The 21,574-nt window shown below is 44.0% G+C and overlaps 1 protein-coding gene across 4 annotated transcripts in view; it reads right to left on the reverse strand.

The window, feature by feature from the left end:
- Positions 1-21,574, reverse strand: part of LOC140396214 (protein shisa-like-1) — a 296,701-nt gene that overhangs the window by 12,331 nt on the left and 262,796 nt on the right. For 3 of the 4 annotated variants that reach the window (XM_072484527.1, XM_072484528.1, XM_072484529.1), the window contains one exon: positions 9,469-9,784. In XM_072484527.1, the coding sequence (XP_072340628.1) occupies positions 9,469-9,784 (316 nt within the window). Of the gene's footprint in view, positions 1-9,468; positions 9,785-21,574 lie in introns of those variants that run through there. The other variant, XM_072484530.1, reaches the window with a different exon arrangement.

The raw sequence follows: 21,574 nt of genomic DNA on the forward strand, positions 1-21,574 counted from the left end.
CACGCTGACACAAACACACTCTCCCACATACACACACACTCGTTGCTGCAGACAGGTAATTTATCATGGCCAATCCACCTAACCTGCACATCTTTGGACTGTGGGAGGAAACCGGAGCACCCGGAGGAAACTCACGCAGACATGGGGAGAACGTGCAGACTCCGCACAGACAGTTACCCAAGCCAGGAATCGAACCTGGGACCCTGGAGATGTGAAGCAATTGTGCTAACTACTATGCTAACGTGCTCACGAGGATAGGGTGGAGATGTGGGCTTAGGTAGGATGCTCTTTCCAAGGGCCAGTAGTAGACTCGCTGGGCCGAATGATCTCCATCTGCACTGAAAATTCGATGATATCATCTGGTAATTCTTTAAATAAAATGTCAGAATTTACAAGCAACTATCCTGTCTCACGCTATTACAGTCGCCATGTTATCTTGGTGTTCCATGATTAGTATCCAGGCCATAATAATATTTGGGCACAATGCAGTCTGATATATGAATGTAGGACTGGATGTGGCAAGAAGCAGCAGAAATAAGGAGCTGAATTGAAACATCACGGGTGGGATTCTCTGATCCTGAGGCTAAGTGTTGACTCTGTCGTAAGCGCCTTCGCGTTTCCTGGCAGCGTCAACCTGGCCTCAGGAGCAGCAATTCTGACCTCTACAGGGGGCCAGCACGGCACTGGAGCAACCCACACCGCTCCAGCTGCCGATGCCGGCGTCAGATGGGCGCCGCGGGTCTGCGCATGCGCAGTGGGATCGGCGCGATTGCCACGCATGCGCGATGGCTCCCTTCTCCACGCCGGCCCCGACGCAACATGGTGTAGGGCTACAGGGACAGGCGCGGAACAAAAGGGGCCCCCGGCCTGAGAGGCCGGCCCGCCGATCGGTAGGCCCCAATCGCGGGCCAGGCCAAGCGAGGTCCCCCAGGGTCGGACCCCACCCACCAGGCTGCCCCCGGATCCATTCACGACGCGATTCGCGCCCGGCCCGGCGATTCTCCGGCCCGGCCTGGGCTGAAAGAATCCCACCCCACATGGTGACTTCATTGCAGTTTACCCATATGCATGTGCATGAAATTACATCTGCACTAGAATACAGTATCTAATAGTGACAAAACATTTTACACTTACCTTTCCGAATGTTTCCAACTCTTCAGCAGGCTGCCCCAGTGGTCACAATCCCTCCAAGGAAGGATGTTTTATTAAGAGCTTTGTAAATGTACACCAGCTACATGCAACTAGTATGTGGGAGGAATTACCACTTTCCTGTGGCCCTCACAAAGGGGACCTTGGCCTCAGTTGGTGTGTGTGTGCGTTTTGTACCCACGCCCTTTCCGACCCATGAAAAAGATTACACGGAAATGGTATGGGGGTCAGGAAGGCCTTATGTTTCTCCAGCAAAAGAAAACAAAACTTCCGTGACCTGATTCACATCTCCATTAGGAGAAAGGAACCTAGCCCTTTTACTCTTGTTGCTTGCAGACAAATAGTACAAATTAAAGACAGATTCTCTGCCAAGCCAGGCCTGCATTTATACCCACCGTTTATGGATCTGTATGCTTCATTCTTAAATTTTACTCGTTATGTTCTGCAGTGATAAACTTTTTTATACAACAGTAAAGCATCAATTACTGCACTCGAGGTTCACTCTGAGTTTTATGAATGTCATAAAAGTTTTTTAAAATTGCAACTTAAATGTTATTGGTTTGCATAATTTATAGTTTTCTAATTAAAAGTTTACGCTGACGTGTCAAGGGAAGGAAATGTGCCAACCAGAGAGTGAGATTTTCCCCTTTGGCTCTCTCACATTCACTTCTTTGTCTTTTTGTGAAGGTGACATATCTAACTACAGGAGCGTGAATGGCAAATTCCTTTGTGTAATGTATATTTGTACTTGTTTACTGGCCGCATATGTGGATAATTGAAAGCAGGTTATTTAAGTTGTCTGCTTTCATTAAAATATGCAACCTCTGCTTGATTTAATCCAAAAGAGAACAGGGTGAATTGGCTGTAACATGCTTCTTTAATTGTGTCTCCTTTGGGCTGTGTTGCACAGAACTTCTGTGATACATATGCACTTTTCGAGAAAGGTGGATACAGAGAGCGAGAGAGTAGAAAGGGAAGGAGCCGTCGTCAAGTTAGCTTTGTTCTATCTGAACAATGCCAGATTGTCTGCACTAAGTAAATAACATTTAATGAAAGGGTGCATCCATGATTGATGCTAAATCTATTGTGAAAGAAAATATTCTTAAAAACAATACTTGGCAGTAAATGCATTCTGAAGGGACCAACAGTATGTTGCATTTGGTCTCCCTTACACTGGGGAGACCAATCACAAACTGGGTTACCACTTTGCAGAACACCTCCATTCAGGCCGCAAATATAACTCTGAGCTTCTGGTCAGCTGTTGTTTTAGTTCTCCTTCTTCCACAGTGTTCCAATGAAGATCATTGCAAATTCAAGGAACAGCACCTCATGTTTTGACAGGATACTTTACAGCTGTCTGGACTCAGCATTGAGTTCCACAATGCTAGCTCACAACCTCTGGCCCAATCTTGTTTCATGTTTCTTTGCTGGCTTTCTTTTCTCTTGTTGCTCTCTTATTTCCTTTGAATTGCGTTCAGAGAGTAGCCATCCTACCATTCACACCTCCTCTAGGCACAGTTTTTGTTTCTTCACCTGTCCATTACATTCATCTCTTTGACCTTGCACCATGAAATCATTTTTCATTTAATCTTTCCTGCCCATCCTCTGTTTGGAGAAAATCAAGTTCGCCTTGAGAGGGTCACTGTTAGGGTTCGCCCGGAGGTGGCAACCGTTCGTCGACTTCTTCGCGGAAAATTAATCATCAGCAGAAGGGGCGGGTGGGGGTTAGTTTAGCTTAGAGTAGGGGGTTAATAAAAGTGGGACCTGTAAGGGAGGGAAATGGCTTTTGCACTATGTTTATAGTTTCATGTACATTGTTTATTGTGTTGTTGTTATAATGCCAAAACATACTTCAATAAAATGTTTATTAATAAAAAAAAATCTTTCCTGTCCATCACCCTAAAATAAAAACAAAATACTGTGGATGCTGAATATCTGAAATTTAAAAAAACAGAGAATGTTGGGACAATCAACAGGTCGAGCAGCATTTGTGGATAGAGAAAAACAGAGTTAATGTTTTGAGTCATGTGATTCTCAGAGTTAACATTCCAAGTTTGTATGGTCATATCTGCGTCTCTCCGCAGATGTTGCTGTAGATCTGTGGAGTTTTCCAACATTTTCTTTTTAAAAAAATTTTGAGTACCCAATAATTTTTTTCCAATTATGGGGCAATTTAGCATGGCCAATCCACCTAGCCTGCACATCTTTTTGGGTTGTGGGGGTGAGACCCATGCAAACACGGGGAGAATCCAAAGTCCACACGGACAGTGACCCAGGGCCGGGATCGAACCTGGTACCTCAGCGCCGTGAGGCAGCCGTGCTAACTACTGCGCCACCATGCTGTCCTTTCCAACATTTTCTGACCTTCCCTTTTGTTTTTCTTTCCATCCTCCCCCCTCCCCCCTTCACTTGCTCAAGATCCATAGGGCGGGATTCTCCGTTGACTGAGGCTGAAATCGCAAAACATAATTTGGCGGAGAATAGGTTCCGACGGGAAAATCATGGTGGGCTCCGATTTGAAGCCAAAAAGCAATTCTCTGTCACATCGACAGCAGCGTCAATGCGGTCAGGAACGTACTTACAGTAAACACCGTTTGCAAGTCATTAGCGGGCCTGACCCGGTATTCTCCGGGGGCTCTGTGATGCTCCGCCTCCAATGGGGCGAGTTCCCGTCGGCGCAGTTCACTTGTGCTTTTAAAAATTGTGAACCCTGCGTCATGGCTATTGAGGGAGAAAGAGGGGAACATAAAGTGCCCAACATCGCCAAAGTTTGCTGACAATTGTGTCGCTGACTGGAGGGCTACTGCCAGGGCCGGGGGGTGTAGCGAGGGGGTGGCCAGGAGGTGGGATGTGGGGTTGGTGTGACGGGCACAGAACACCATTGCCACGCCACTGACTGCCCACTGTGAACTTAGGGCCACAGGTTGTATGGGTATGCCCCCAAGCCACCCCTCTCGGTGTCCTCTGGCGCCAGCTGACCTATCAGCTGTATGGGCGCGCTCCAGCACAACCAGTGCCATCTTGTTTGCTGGGATGAGAGCGTGTTGGGATTATAATGTTTATATGCGGCTGCAGCTTGCCAGCCTCCCAAGTGTCAATCACGGACCCGGTGAATCCCATACCGTGTTTCATTGGAATCAATAGTGTTCCACGAGGCGCCAGTGCTAGCCCGTCCACAGTCGCTGAATCGATCCAGGTTCGGCACCAGTTTTGCTGTTGTGAAAGTCCACGAATGCTGCCCCAGCGTCAGAAACGGAGAATTCAGCCCACTATATTTCCACCTTTTCCCAGTTTTGATGAAAGATCATTGACCTGAAACATTAACCCCATTTTTCTCTCCACACATGCTGCCAGACCTGCTGAATATTTCCAGCATTTTCTGCTTTTATGTCAGATTTCCAGCATACACAATACTTTGCTTCTGTATTACTGTTTAATTCGCTGCCATTCCTCTTCTTGGAATGCCCACCTTTAAGTTCTGTTCTTCTCTCTGACGGGATTTGGATTTGTCTCTTTTACCTTGTTTTTGTTCATTCCCTCCCGATCGCCCTCTCCTTCATGTTATCTAGCGTGCCTTCTTCGCTCGTTGGGTCTTCCAACCTGCTCTAGATCCTTCTCACTTATCATTTCCCCCTGGTGTCATCAGCCCTGCTTCAAACCTCAGCCCTTGCTTTGTATTCACAGTTTCCTCTGACCGCCCCCCCTCTCTGACTCTGGACAATCTGTCCTTAGCAAAGGCCTTTGCTTCCCGTACATCAATGCACTTTGAGCTTGGCAGGATACAGAGCTCTTCTTCCATTGCCTTCATCTTTGCACAGGCTTTGGCCAGGAGTCGCCCATCCACTCAGCAGCCCCTCCCACTTGTTTCCAGTATTCTCCTTCCACCTGGGCCCCTCCCTCTTGTCTGTTACCCTGTCAAGATCCTTTCATTGAAAATTTTCAGCGCAAAATTCTTGAGTTCAGTTTCTCTTCTCTCCTCACTGTAACTTGCTGCACTCTATTCTCTCAGGCCCAACCTTAACATTGTTATCAAACCTATTGGTACAGGTGTCACTCTTGTGTCTGTTGTGCGGGCCTCTATTTGGCAGAGGCTGAACATCAACTCTCTCACTCTTCCTCACACCTCCCCTTGGATCTTGGCCCCCAGCACCCAACATCACATAACTGTTTCCATAATGGCCTCATCACCCCTGGATTCCGCCCCCCCCCCAGCCTCCAAACTTGTCCCTCAACAAACAACCCGTTTCTACCTCCTTTCCAAAATCCATAGAGTTGCCCTGGTTGACCCATCGAATCAACCTGTTCCTTCCCCTCTGAACTAATTTCTTCCTTACTTATTTGTTTTTTCTCCCTTTGCCCAGTCTCTTCCCGCCTACATCCTTGATTCTTCTGATGTCCTCAAGTTTATTTTAACAGTACCTAGTTTCCTGACATTAGCCATCTCCTCTTCACCGTGGATGCACAATCACTATATCTTGCACCCTTCATGACTCATAGCTATGTCTGCCTTTTTGTGGGATATGTGGAGCATAGGCCGACTTGGGCCACAGAACCAGCAATGAGATAAATAGCTGAATAATCTGTGGTGACGTTGCTTGAGTGACAAGTGTTGCCCAGGACAATGCTCTTTGTCAAATGCTGTCATGAATCTTTTGCAGAACAGCATTAAATAAAACTGTAAGAAGACCTTTGAACCTGTTCGGTCATTAAGGTTAAACTTCTTCATCAATTCCACTTTTTTGCCCTAACTCCATACATCTTAATCCAAAAATGTCTATCAATCTCACTCACTGACTGTGCATCCACGGTCTTCTTGGTAGAGGGTTCCAAAGATTCATAACTACCTGAGTGAAAGCATTCCTTCATTCCTAAATGGCTGATCCCTCATCCTGATACCAGTAGCTCTCATTCTAGACACTCCAGCCAGGGAAAACAGTCTCTCTGTATCTACCCTGACTAGCCCTGGAAGAAACTTTTACATTTCAGTGGTACCGTCTCTCATTCTTCTGAACACGACAGATTTACTGATTCAATGGTTGACACTGTTAATTCATGGTGTTGGGTTCGATTCCCAGCTTAGGTCGCTGTTTGGGCGGAGACTGCGTGTTCTCCCCATGTCTGCGTGGGCTTCCTCTGGGTGCTCTAGTTTCCTCCCACAAGTCCCGAAGGACATGCTAGTTAGTGAATTGGACATTCTGAATTCTCCCTCTGTGTATCCGAACAGGCAGTGGAATGTGGCGACTCGGGGATTTTCACAGTAACTTCATTGCAGTGTTAATATAAGCCTACTTGAGACACTAATAAAGATTATTATGATTATTATATAAGCCCAATCCTCATAGGACCCTATTAGTCTCCTCATGGGAAAACATCTAAGGCAAGTGTATTCTTCCTTAGTTAAGGGAGACAAAACTGGACACAGTACTCTATGTGTGGTCCAACCAAGTCCCATATAACTACTTCTTTACACCTATATCCCACCCTTCATGCAATAAAGTGTAAAATACATTCGAAGGCAGACATTATCTCAATGTGGGTGTGATAACAGAGGCAGGGGAAGTGGGGTGGGGTGCATAATTTCACATTTTCACACTGCTGGCCGGAATGCTGATTTCCCAGCACCTCCTCCCGACCAGACCATTTTCTTGGAAGTCAGATCAGGAGGTGGAATGCTACCCACACAGGTGCCTAGAAGCAGCCTCTCTGTGGCAGAGCTTGAGGGGCAGCACTCCTGGTTTATTTTGCTTACTCCCCCAATGACCCCCCTCCCCCACCTGCCTTGTTATGGCTGCTGCCATAGGCTGCCATGCAGAGGAGTTTCCCTTCCACAATGGTAGCCCCATATTGACTTTCCAGCCCTGAGAGCCTTTCAACGATGGAGAGTGCACCCTCTGGTGACTAATGGATTTTGCTTAAATTGGCCAATGCCAGTCTACTGCACTTGACACAGTGCCGGGACAGGACCTGTCTTATATCCCAACGTCTGGATCCTGAGGAAAAAGGGGAAACCTTGCCCAGGGTCTCAGTTTAATGATTCACCTGTGTAATGACCTAGGCCAGACCTTTGAGATTGGCCAATTAGAATACGAGTTCCCTGATTAGTGGCTCAATCCGTGAACCCCTTTCTCTGTATATAACAGGGAGTGTCAGATCCTCTGCACTCCCAGTGTAGATAGCACCTGGTTGTTGGTTTTGTAAATAAAAGGAATTCTGGTGAAGGGACTTCTGCCTCCGTGAACTTATTACAATGTGAAAGTTGACACCTCAGAAAATGCATCATTTGGACAGTTCCATAATATTAACTGAAGGTATGTGCTCAAATATCTGGAAACATTCTGACTCAGAGGAGAGAGTGCAACTACTGAGCCAAGACTGACATCTGTACTACTGGCATGCTAGCGGACTGAGTGTGCTAGTCCATCCAAAATGCCAGTTAGCTGGGAACTACATTTACCATGGAATACAGTGGAATACTTGTAGCATGGACTTTCAGAGAGAAAACTGTTCACAGAATTCCAGATGTGGTCAAACTAGTGCCTTGTACAGTTTTAGCAAATAAAGGCAAACATTTCATTTAGTCTTTCCTGTTACCTGCTGAACTTGCATGCTATCTTTTTGTAATTGATGCACAAAGACCGACAAATTCCTGCTGCAATTTTCTGCTGCCCTTCTCAATTTAAATGATGTTCAGCTCCTTTAGTCTTCCTATCAAAGTGCATAACTTCAAATTTTTGTTAACTCACCTAATCTGTCGATATCCCTCTGCAGACTCTTTATGACATCATCACCACTTGCCTTCCCACCTATTTCTGTGTCATCAGCAAAATTGGCGATAGTATATTCTCTTCCCTCATCCAAGTCATTAAAATCTATTGTAAATAACTGTGGCCCCAGCACTGATCCCTGGGGCACTCAACTAATTACAGGTTGCCATCCTGAAAATGTCCTTCTTATCCAAACTCTCTGTCTTCGATTAGTTAGCCAATCCTCTATCCATACTAATATACTACCCAAACACCATGGGCTCTTATCTTGTTAATCAGCCTTTGTGCAGTATCTTATTGAAACATTTTTGGAAGTCCATGTACATTATATCTACTGGTTCCTCTTTATCTATCCTACTCATCACCACGTCAAATTCTAATAAATTTATTAGGCATGAAGCCACGTTGACTCTGCTTGATTATATGGTGAATATCTAAATGCTCTGCCATTACATCCTTTATAATGCCAAAAACTTCCCAACGACAAATGTTAAGCTAACTGATCTGTTTTTTGTCTCTCTCCCTTTTTGAGTAAGTCAAAGAATCCCTACAGTACAGAAGGAGGCCATTCGGCCCATCGAGTCTGCACCGATCCAATCCACCCTATACACACAATCCCGTAACCTAACCTGCACATCTGTGGACACTAAGGGCCAACTTAGCATGGTCAGTCCTGCACATCTTTGGACTGTGATAGAAAACCAGAGAACCCGGGGGAAACACACGCAGACACAGGAAGAATGCAGAAACATCACACAGACAGTCACCCAAGACTGGAATTGAACCCGGGCCCCTGGCACTGTGAGGCAGCAGTGCTTACCACTGTACCACAATATCGACTAAAGGTGTTACATTGGCAGTTTTCCAATCATCTTGGACTTTTCCAGACTTTATGGATTCTTGGAAGATTATTACCAATGTATCCACTATCTCTGTAGCTACTTCCTTTAAAATAGTGGGATGCAACTCATCAGTTCCAGGGAACCTATTGGCCTTTAGCACCATTAATTTCCCTCGTACTTTTTATCTAGTGATAGTTACTGAATTTATTTCCTCCCCCCATCTTTCTGCTTGATAATGTAGTATTTTTGGAAGGCTAATCGTATCTTCTACCACAAAGACTAATGCAAAGTATTTGTTTAACCCTGCTGGTTCCCATTATTATTTCCCCAATCTCATTCTCTAAACGGCCTATATTCTCCCCAACCCCTGTGATTAGCTGGTTAACAAACCTGCGTACGATATTGTGTTTGTTTTAAAGTTGCGGCCACTAAAATATATTAGGTGCGCCATCCATTTATTATACTGTCTGGTCAATGGATATATTGGAGGTCATTTCCATCTGGATTTAGATTGGGAGATCGAATGAATATTTGTCTATTTCTTTTCAAATAGTTTTGTGTAGGAAGTCAGTAAAGAGGGTGAGGCTTGCGAAGCCAAGGATTGCAGCACATCATTTTCACAGCTCTTTAAGAAATTCTAACACAGCATTGAGATTAGACAGGGGTCTGGGGCGTGGGGGGTGTCAAAAGTAAAACACGACAACTGTGTTTACTCACCATGCAGTTGAACTTTGAAAAGACATCAAGGATGGACTCTGAGCATCTGCCTTCAGTGTCTGCATAACCTGTGATGACTGGGCCGGAGCCTGGGGCTGGGCTGGGGACTGGGCCTGGGCCTGAGCCTGTCCCTGAGTAGAGCTGTTCCACTGGCCCTCATCCTGCTTCATCCAGCTACCTCGGATTCCCCACTTAGACAAGTAAAATTGACAGATCTCATAGTTCATGGCAGAGTAGTAGAGAAGGTCCAGTACAAGCAGGATTAGGACAAAAAAACCATAAATCCATACTCCAATCAGTGCACTGTAGTTACTGAAACAAAAATACAGTCATATGAGGGTGATGGCAGTAATGAAGTTTGATATGCAGTGAACAGCACAAGGAATATTAACGGTATGACATTATATACTGATAAATGCTAGAAAATTCTTTGCCATGACACTTCTACCTATTTTGACAAATTTTAGCGTACATGCCGTTATAAGAAAACATCATTTCATAGCAGGAGGTAAAACAGACTGTCTACCAATTACACTATTGAAAATTGACTGTTAATATGTGAAGACAACAGAAACAAAACTTCCAAAGTGGCGGCATCGCACATTTTTAGTGCTCAAAATATTTATTTTTAATGTACTAACTTTTTCAATTTATGCGAAAGAAAAATAGAAACAACAACAGTAAACATGGTAAAATGGAACAAGCTAATTTACATAACCCTCCCCTAAAAAAGGAAAAAGAACCCTCCCCAACAATTTACCGAGTTTCCCCCCCCCCCCCCCCCCCAACATCCCCCATGGCAGTAACAACCGCCTCCACAGCAACCAACAGTGATCAATTTTTTGAAATAGACGATAAACGGTCACCATCTCCAGTAGAACCTATCAATTGCCTCCTCTCACGGTGTATTTGACCTTCTCCAGCAACTCCATTGAAGTTGCCCCCTGAAGGATAGGCAAGGGAATCTATGTGTGGAGCCAGAGGAAATGGGTGAGGTACTAAATGAATACTTTGCATCAGTATTCAACAAAGAGAAGGAATTGGTAGATGTTGAGTCTGGAGAAGGGTGTGTAGATAGCCTGGGTCACATTGAGATCCAAAAAGACGAGGTGTTGGGCGTCTTGAAAAATATTAACGTAGATAAGTCCCCAGGGCCTGATGGGATCTACCCCAAAATACTGAAGGAGGCTAGAGAGGAAATTGCTGAGGCCTTGACAGAAATCTTTGGATCCTCACTGTCTTCAGGTGATGTCCCGGAGGACTGGAGAATAGCCAATGTTTCCTCTGTTTAAGAAGGGTAGCAAGGATAATCCAGGGAACTACAGGCTGGTGAGCCTTACGTCAGTGGTAGGGAAATTACTGGAGAGAATTCTTCGAGACAGGACCTACTCCCATTTGGAAGCAAATGGACGTATTAGTGAGAGGCAGTTTTGTGAATGGGAGGTTGTGTCTCACTAACTTGATAGGGTTTTTCGAGGAGGTCACAAAGATGATTGATGCAGGTAGGACAGTGGATGTTGTCCATATGGACTTCAGTAAGGCCTTTGACAAGGTCCCTCATAGTAGACTAGTACAAAAGGTGAAGCCACACAGGATCAGGGATGAGCTGGCAAGGTGGATACAGAACTGACTAGGTCATAGAAGGCAGAGAGTAGCAATGGAAGGATGCTTTTCTTTTTTTTAAAATAATTTTTTTTTTAAATTAAAAATTTAGAGTACCCAATTCATTTTTTCCAATTAAGGGGCAATTTAGCATGTTCAATCCACCTACCTTGCACATCTTTGGGTTGTGGGGGCGAAACCCATGCAAATACGGGGAGAATGTGCAAACTCCACACAGATAGTGACCCAGAGCCGGGATCGAACCTGGGACCTCGGTGCCGTGAGACTGGAAGGATGCTTTTCTGATTGGAGGGCTGTGACTCGTGGTGTTCCGCAGGGATCAGTGCTGGGACCTTTGCTGTTTGTAGTATATATAAATAATTTGGAGGAAAATGTAACTGGTCTGATTAGTAAGTTTGCAGACGACACAAAGGTTGGTGGAATTGCGGATAGCGATGAGGACTGTCAGAGAATACAGCAGGATTTAGATTGTTTGGAGACTTGGGCGGAGAGATGGCAAATGGAGATTTATCCGGACAAATGTGAGGTAATGCATTTTGGAAGGTCTAATGCAGGTAGGGGATATACAGTGAATGATAAAACCCTCAAGAGTATTGAAAGTCAGAGAGATCTAGGAGTACAGGTCCACAGGTCATTGAAAGGGGCAACACAGGTGGAGAAGGTAGTCAAGAAGGCATACGGCATGCTTGCCTTCATTGGCCGGGGCATTGAGTATAAGAATTGGCAAGTCATGTTGCAGTTGAATAGAACCTTAGTTAGGCCACACTTGGGAGTATAGTGTTCAATTCTGGTCGCCACACTACCAGAAGGATGTGGAGGCTTTAGAGAGGGTGCAGAAGAGATTTACCAGAATGTTGTCTGGTATGGAGGGCATTAACTATGAGGAGCGGTTGAATAAACTCGGTTTGTTCTCACTGGGACGACGGAGGTTGAGGGGCGACCTGATAGAGGTCTACAAAATTCTGAGGGGCATAGACAGAGTGGATAGTCAGAGGCTTTTCCCCAGGGTAGAGGGGTCAATTACTAGGGGGCATAGGTTTAAGGTGTGAGGGGCAAGGTTTAGAGGAGATGTACGAGGGAAGTTTTTTACACAGAGGGTAGTGGGTGCTTGGAACTCGCTACCGGAGGAGGTGGTGGAAGCAGGGATGATAGTGACATTTAAGGGGCATCTTGAAAAATTCATGAATAGGATGGGAATAGAGGGATACGAGCCAGGAAGTGTAGAAGATTGTAGTTTAATCGGGCAGCATGGTCGGCACGGGCTTGGAGGGCCGAAGGGCCTGTTCCTGTGCGATACTTTTCTTTGTTCTTTGTTCTTTGTTCTATTAAGTCACCTAGCCAGGTCGAGGCACTTTGCAGAGTTGCCAAATGCCATCCCAACATGACTCGAAGGCTAAGCCATCTGCCCCCGTACCCGCAGCTCCGGCAATTCTGCTATCCCGAATATGGCTACTAAGGCACAGGGTTCCAACGTGATGTTAGGATCACTGATATGGTGTTGAAAAAGGAGACCCAGAAACCCACAAGCTTGGAACAGGACCAAAACATGTGTGTGTGGTTAGCTGGCCTCCTCGCACGGCGCTCACACCTGCCCTCAACCCCCACAAAGGAACGACTCATTCTAGTTCTGGTCAGGTGTGCCCTGAACACTACCTTAAGCTGAATCAAGTTCAGACTCTTGCACAAAGAAATGGCATTCACCCTGCAAAGGGTTTCATTCCATCCCTCCTCCTCTAATACGGATCCCAGCTTGTCCTCCCACTTAGCTTTCACCCCCTCCACCGAGAGACCGAGTTCTCAGCCAAAATCCACCCATATATACCGGATAGACTACACTCTTTTGACCACGCACACAAAAGGATCCTCTCCAGCAAGGAAAATGGTAGCGCCACTGGGAATGCTAACAAAATTTTGTACCCAAAGGTGCCGAAATAAATCGGAGCCCAAACTTCCCTTTCAATTACTTCAGGAATCGATCACATAATCTCTCCAGCCCCTTCCCCCTCCACACCCCAAATGTTAGCACAAATAAGAGACAGCCAATATATGGACCCCAGTTTAAAATGCTGTTGGAGTTGCCTCCATATTTTTCAAGTGGAGACAACCATCGGGTTTGATGAGTACGTTGTGAGTGCAAATGGAAGCGAAGCCATCAACAGTCCATCCAATCTGCACCCAGATAGTTTCTAGGTCCCAATACCATCCCAACACCTTCTCTGCATTGGCTGCCCAGTTATAAAATATCAAACTTGGCAACGGGAGACCCCCAATTGTCTATCCACCTGCAGAACAAATCTCCGAATCCATGGAGATTTACCCGCCTATCTAAAGGCCGATATTAAACGTTCCACCTCCCCCAAAAATGATTTGGGAAGTAGGACCGGAAGACACCGAAATAGAAGCAGAAATCTTGGCAAAATGTGAATTAACTGGACCCGACCTGTCAGGCAGGGCTGTCCCACCTTTGTTTTTTTTTAATTTAGTGAACCCAATTATTTTTTTCCAATTGAGGGGCAATGTAGCGTGGCCAATCCACCTACCCTGCAAATTTGGGGATTGTGGGCGTGAAACCCACACAGACATGGGGAGAATGTGCAAACTCCACACAGACAGTGACCTGGGGCTCAAACCGGGGTCCTCGGTGCACCATGCCACCCCTATCCCACCTCTGTAAGGGGCCCATCACTTGTGTCATGAGAATGTTGCTTTAAGAAATGGTTAGCTGCTCATGTTACTGCAGTGATGTCAGAGTGTGGGTGGAGCTGAGCTCTGGTTCTGCTTTTTAGTTTCACTTTGAGAAAAGCTTGGGTGTGTCTGTCTTTTTGGTTTCGTTTTTCAGTGTGTTGCAGCTGAAGTCAGCCAAAGCAGCTGTATTGTTGAGCTCTCTGCCATGAAGGACTATCTCTTGATCATTTGGTGAATTCAGAAATTTAAATGTTTTCAGTATTGAATGTAAACCCTGATGTGCTTCTGTTTAAAGGTTGTTAAGTCTTTTGGGTATAAAAGGAAAGCATACAGGTTACTTAGTGTTGTATTCTTTAGGGGTTATCTTTGAACTAATGGTTGCTAAGATATTCACTGTTTGTTTTAAAAAGGTTAACTTGAGTTCATAGAATAAACATTGTTTTGTTTAAAAATACTTTTCCATTTCTGCTGTACCACACCTCTAGAGTGGGCCGTGTGCTCCCCATACCACAATCTAGTAAAAGTTGTGGGTCAGGTGAACTCCAGACTACATTGCGGTTCTCTAAACCCTGACCCATCACAATTGGCGGCTCGAGGGGGATAAAAGTCTATCTATTGGATTGGCTTAGTGAACTTAAAGACAGTGAGGGGTGTGCATATTGTGGTTGCTTTTCAGGTGTGGTATTTTAGTTTAAGTAGGGTGTGTGCTGTGGACAATTGCTCTTTCAGAGGCTCTGAAGTTTTTGGGGGTGGAGACGGTCACACGCAGTACCTTACGGACCGAGACTAAAAGCAGACTGTTAGATTTGGCAAAAACATTGCAGTTAACATTACCTGCCAAAATGCGAAAAGATGAGGTAATTATGGCAGTGGCTAAGCATTTAAAGTTGTCTGAGATACAGTCTGACTCATTAGAAATGGCAAAGATCCTTTTCATGTTAAAGCAACTTTAACATGAAAAAGAATTAAAGCAACTTGAATATGCAATGAGAGAAAAAGAAAAGGAGAGAGAAGAAAAAAGCAAAGAAAGAATAGCCCTAGCAAAACAAAAAGAAAAAGAAAGGGAGATACAGATCAGGGAAAAAGCTAGAGAGAGTTACAACCTCAGAAAATGGCCATGAAACATGACAGTCAGTTAAAATTGGCAGACATAAAGGGAAACATACAGCTGGATGATAGTGATGAGGATAGTGAGAAAGAGCGTCAAAGTTGAAGGAGTGGTGGGGATCTATTTAACTATGTCCAAGCATTGCCAAGGTTTGACGAGAAGGAGGTAGAAGCCTTTTTCATTTCATTTGAGAAGATAGCTAAACCAATGAAATGGCCCCAGGACATGTGGGTATTACTGATTCAAACAAAGCTGGTAGGTCAGGCTAGTGAAGTGTTTGCATCACTACCGGAGGAGGTATCTGGGACGCATGAGGAGGTGAAAAAATCCATCTTGGGTGCATATGAACTCGTGCCTGAAGCCTACAGACAAAGATTTAGAAATTTAAGGAAAGAATTTGGTCAAACATACATGGAGTTTGAAAGGCTCAAACAGAGTAATTTTGATAGGTGGATAAGGGCTTTGAAAATAGACCAAACGTATGAAGCTCCCAGAGAAATTATACTTTTGGAGGAGTTTAAAAATTCAATTCCTTTTGTGGTGAGAACTCATGTGGAAGAACAGAGGGTTAAAACTGCGAGATTAGCAACAGAAATGGCAGATGATTATGAATTAGTTCATAAATCAAAGCTTGCTTTCTGACATCAGTTTCAGCCTGTGAGGGATAGAAACTAGGGCCATGAGAAATACTCAAGTGGTAAAGGTAAAGGTGATCTGATGGGAGACAATAAAGAGAGTGTACCTCAGAGTAAATAAGAAATCCAGGAGAGTGGAAAAGAAATGAAAAGTTTCAAATGTTTTCACTGTAATAAACTAGGCCATGTAAAGTCACAGTGTTGGTGGTTGAAGAAAAGCACTGGGAAGGCTGATGTGGTAAAACAGGATGAGACGGTGGGGTTTGTTAAAGTGGTAAAGGAAAGCCCAAGTGAAGCGAAGGACGTGCAAAAGATTGTGCAGACTGATCGAGAGGTGATTGATAAGAAGGTGCCAGATCTCTTTAAAGAATTTACTTATGTGGGTAAAGTTTACTCATGTGTATCAGAAGGAGTAGGTAAAGAAGTCACAATTTTAAGAGATATGGGAGCTAGTCAATCTTTAATGGTAAGAGATGAAGAGTTATGTAGTTTGGGAAGAATATTGCCAGAAAAGGTGGTAATATGTGGAATTCAGGGTGAGAGGAGTAGCGTTCCATTATATAAGGTAAGGTTGGAAAGTCCAGTGAAGAGTGGTGAAGTGGTAGTAGGAGTAATAGAGAAACTATTTTGTCCAGGAATACAGTTTACCTTGGGTAATGATATAGCTGGATCGCAGGTGGGAGTGATGCCTACTGTGGTTGATAAGCCAGTGGAAAATCAGACAACTGAAGTGTTGAAGGACGAATATTCTGGGATTTTTCCGGATTGTGTGGTAACAAGGTCGCAAAGTCACAGGTTAAGACAAGAGGAGAAATCAAAGAGTGAAGATGACGTTGAAGTGCAATTGTCAGAAACGATTTTTGATCAGATGGTTGGAAAAGTACAAGAACAGGTGGATGATGAGGCGGATATTTTTAGTTCAGGAAAATTGGCGGAGTTACAACAAAAAGGATATAGAAATAAAACGTATGTATCAGAAAGCATACACGGAAGAGGAATCTGCGTGTATACCAGAGTGTTATTACCGTAAAAGTGATGTCTTGATGAGAAAATGGAGACCTTTACATATGCAGGCGGGTGAAAAGTGGGCAGGAGTTCATCAAGTAGTATTGTCGGTAGGGTATAGAACGGAGGTGTTGCGAGTTGCACATGAGGTACCAGTGGGAGGTCATTTGGGAATAAGGAAAACTCAAGCTAAAATCCAAAAACATTTTTATTGGCCTGGACGACATAAAGATGTAGTTAAATTTTGTCAATCATGTCACACATGTCAAGTGATAGGGAAACCTCAAGCAGTGATAAAACCAGCAGCCTTAATACCCATTACAGCATTTGAGGAACCTTTTACAAATGTCCTAATTCATTGCGTAGGACCTCTTCCTAAAACAAAAAGTGGGAATCAATGTCTTTTGACGATAATAGATGTGTCTACTAGGTTTCCAGAGGCCATTCCAGTATGTAATATTACAGCTAAAAAGATTGTGGAGGAGTTACTTAAATTCTTTACTAGATATGGACTACCCACACAAATACAATCGGATCAAGGATCAAATTTTACCTCAAAGTTATTCAAAGAAGTTATGGATAGCTTAGGAATAAAACAATTTCAATCAACTGTGTACCATCCAGAATCGCAGGGAGCGTTAGAAAGGTGGCATCAGACATTAAAGACAATGTTGAGGGCTTATTGTCAAGATAGTCCTTTTGAACTAATTTTTGGTCATGAGGTAAGAGGACCACTTAAATTGATTAAGGAAAAATTGGTGAGTGAGAAATCGGTAATTACATTATTGGATTACGTGTCAAATTTTAGGGAACAATTAAATAGAGCAGGTGAATTGGCTAGACAACATTTGTAGTTGCACAAAATGTGATGAAACGGTTAGCGGACAAGAAATCCAAAGTTCGTAGTTTTGCCAGTGGAGATAAAGTTTTAGTATTGTTACCAGTAGTAGGTGAACCTTTAAAAGCTAGGTTTTGTGGACTTTATCAGATTGAAAGGAAATTAATTGAGGTGAATTATGTGGTAAAAACACCAGATAGAAGGAAGACTCACCGAGTGTGTCATGTGAATATGCTTAAAAGGTACTTTGAAAGGGAAGGAGAGAAAAAGGAGGAGGTTTTAATGATTCTAACTCAAAGTGACAAACCAAATCCAGATGACTCTCAATTTGACATACCTCAAATTAAATTGGAAAATGAGGATGTTCTTAAAAATTGGGATAAATTGTTGAGTTATCTTCCAGAGGAAAAACGAACTGACCTGAAAGAGTTATTGATATCATATGGGCACGTTTGTGGAGATAAATTGGGAAGTACTAAAATGGCTATACATGATGTAGATGTGTGAAATGCTGTTCCAATCAAACAACATCCATGTCGACTTAACCCTTTAAAATTGGCACAGGTTAACAAAGAGATTGAAAGTATGCTTAAAAATGGCATAATTGAAGTGGGTTGCAGTCAATGGAGCTCACCCATAGTGATGGTACCTAAACCAGACGGTACCCAATGGTTGTGTGTGGACTATAGAAAGGTTAATGCAGTTACAAGAACGGACTCTTATCCTATCCCACGTTTGGAGAATTGCATTGAGAAAGTGGGACAGTCCGCTTTTATTTCCAAACTGGATTTACTTAAAGATTACTGGCAGGTACCATTATCTGAAAGGGCGAAGGAGATTTCAGCTTTTGTGACTCCAGATGATATATATCAATTCAAAGTTATGCCATTGGGCATGGAAAACACTCCAGCCAATTTTCAACGGTTAACTAACAAAGTTGTTTCAGGATTACCCAATTGTGCGGAATACATCGACGATCTGATAATTATCAGCCCGGCATGGAAAGAACAGTTAAAACATCTGATGGAGTTATTCGATCAACTTCGGGAGGCGGATTTGGTGATAAACCTAGCCAAAAGTGAATTTGGAAAAGCCCGGATCACTTTCCTTGTAGAGTTTTCGATACCCTCAAGACAAAGGGAAATAATGCAATTTCTTGGCATGCGTGGATTTGATCGAACATTTGTGAAAAAGATTTGTCGTGTGATTGCTCCACTGATGGGCTTGCTTAAGAAACGTCGAAAATTTCAATGGACAGCAGACTTTCGACAAGCATTTGACTGCCTGAAAGCTGTGATAACCAATGCGCATGTGTTGGAGAATTACAAGGGACTCTGTGATCAGATTGAACTAATGTATCTGACTTTAATGATAAATGCCGAGGCGTAGAGAAATGGACGGATCGTGCAGAGACCTTCTTTTTCAAAGAGACTGTCAATCGACATGGATTTCCGTTGGAGGAAGAAGAACGAAAACAAAATGGACTATATTATTACACCTGTTTGCGTGTGTTGTTTTTTTTAGAAATGATAAAGTATATTTACTGTGTGCATTTCTTAAAGGATAGTGAAAAGGTGAAAAATGAAACCATCTTGAAGTTGATGGGGTTTTTTTCTTGGGGGGAGGTGTCATGAGAATGTTGCTTTAAGAAATGGTTAGCTGCTCATGTTACTGCAGTGATGTCAGCGTGTGGGTGGAGCTGAGCTCTGGTTCTGCTTTTTAGTTTCACTTTGAGAAAAGGTTGGGTGTGTCTGTCTTTTTGGTTTGGTTTTTCAATGTGTTGCAGCTGAAGTCAGCCAAAGTAGCTGTATTGGTGAGCTCTCTGCCACGAAGGACTATCTCTTGATCATTTGGTGAATTCAGAAATTTAAATGTTTTCAGTATTGAATGTAAACCCTGATGTGCTTCTGTTTAAAGGTTGTTAAGTCTTTTGGGTGTAAAAGGACAGCATACAGGTTATTTACTGTTGTATTCTTTGGGGGTTATCTTTGAATTAATGGTTGTTAAGATATTCACTGTTTGTTTTAAAAAGGTTAACTTGAGTTCATAGAATAAACATTGTTTTGTTTTTAAAAATACTTTTCCATTTCTGCTGTACCACACCTCAAGAGCGGGCCGTGTGCTCCCCATACCACAATCTATTCAAAGTTGTGGGTCAGATGAACTCCATGATACACTTTGGGGTTCTCTAAACCCTGATCCATAACACTTGCCCAGCACAAAATGAGTATGTCTTGTGTACTGGGGAAAAAACAAAACTCCTTACTCCAAGAGTGCATAAGCCGCCAAAGGTCTGCTCTCACTGCCTCCCCCATGAATGGCAACAGTGCCTTCACCACCCTTGAAAGGGCCACGATTTTGGCTTGGATTGATCAAGTCGCCGATCTAAGCCTAATTTCGATCTCCCCCCACAATCAGTTAATGAGTGTCCAGATCTGGGTTGTGGCCAACAGCCTCCGTATAAACAGCACATCATCCCAATTCAGGGCATACACAATTACTAAGTCCACGACTTATCCTGTGACTGACACATACCTGTGACTATCACATACCTGTGACTATCACGTACCTCCCCCCCGATCAGCTATCGCCCTTTCCTCTTATTAATTTAAATCGTCATCCCTAAGGCCCTACTATCAAAGCGCAAGTGGAATACCTTGATTCACTCAGCCCTTCCAAAGTCTGATCTGTCTCCTGTGAAAACACCACCCAGCCCTCAAACTCTTCAAATGAGAGAAAACGCTTTCCTTTTCACAGGTCCCCCCAGGCCCCATGCTTTCCAATATCTTGTTGGGGTCTCTCACCCCCCCTTAACCTTAGATCAGCCATTTCCACCACAAAGAGTCTCTCGTCCTTAGTGTTGAAATGATGATTTTAGGTTCAGCGTTGTACAATAGTCATAGGTGTGTGTTAACTATATCTGTTGGCTGTGCTGCATTCTTATACGACATGCTTCTCGGAGGGACCCTTTGTAAATGATGATATCCCTGAGGAATTTCTTGCAAATGTTGTAATATTCAAAGCGACACCAGGTTAGTCCTGACACCATTCCTGGATCATACTTGCAAATGGTCACATGATTCTGGGAATCCCTTTCAAATGTTGACACACTGCTGGCAAATCCCTACAATACATTTGCCCTACAGGAAACCTTTCAGAAATTTTGATCCCTCGATAAACAAATACCTTTGCTGTTAAGTTGTACACATTCACACTCTTGCAGGCCTCAAATGCTGGTATACTCCTGCTAATTCCTTGCAAATATTGACACGATCTGGGAAACCCCTGTCAGAACATGTCAACTATCAAAATTGTGCTTTCACATAATCTTCCAGGACTATACAGCAACAGAAACAATGGCCCCAACATTCATCTTAAAGAGGTTTCCCAGCTGGTTGGTGGTGGGGGAAACCGAAGAGTCAAATAAGTGGATGTGAATCTGTAACATCAGGGCCTCCACCTTAGATCCCCAAATGCCAACTCGATGAAGACTAGTCTTCAGCCCCCCCACCCCCCCTCTCCAGGTGCCGTTACACCTGGTCCACATTTGTTCAACCAATACTAATTGTTGCCCTGGCGAGATCCCACAGGAGAGGCCGCCGAGTCCAAGGCTCCGGGTGAATCCGGCGAACATATATATTTAAATGAGCCGGCTGATCTGGGTCACGCCCAATGTGGGCGAGATACAGATCACAACGTCGTGCGAGTTTCAACGACCTAATAATAATAATCTTTATCATTGTCACAAGTAGGCTTACATTAACACTGCAATGACGTTACCGTGAAAATCCCCCAGTCGTCACTTTCCGCTGCCTGTTCGGGTACACTGAGGGAGAATTCAGAATGTCCAATTCACCTAACAAGCACGTCTTTCAGGACTTGTGGGAGGAAACCGGAGCACCCGGAGGAAACCCACACAGACATGGGGAGAATGTGCAGGCTCCGCACAGACAGTGACCCAAGGCAGGAATTGAACCCGGGACCCTGGAGTTATGAAGCAGCAGTGCTACCTCGTCCCGACACCAAGTCAGGTGCGTCAAGGCCGCTGAATTGCACATCAAACTTACAACACAACTTGCTGTGTGAAAAGCAGTGGTAATAGCTAGCTTCCTATACGTCTCTGAGATATTGACTACCTGCACTGGGCACATGAACAAGTTGGACATGTTACGAACAACATGGGCTTCAAATGGGAGGACAACCTGCCC

This window comes from Scyliorhinus torazame, chromosome 19 (genome assembly GCF_047496885.1).
Source record: "Scyliorhinus torazame isolate Kashiwa2021f chromosome 19, sScyTor2.1, whole genome shotgun sequence".
Taxonomy (NCBI): domain Eukaryota; kingdom Metazoa; phylum Chordata; class Chondrichthyes; order Carcharhiniformes; family Scyliorhinidae; genus Scyliorhinus; species Scyliorhinus torazame.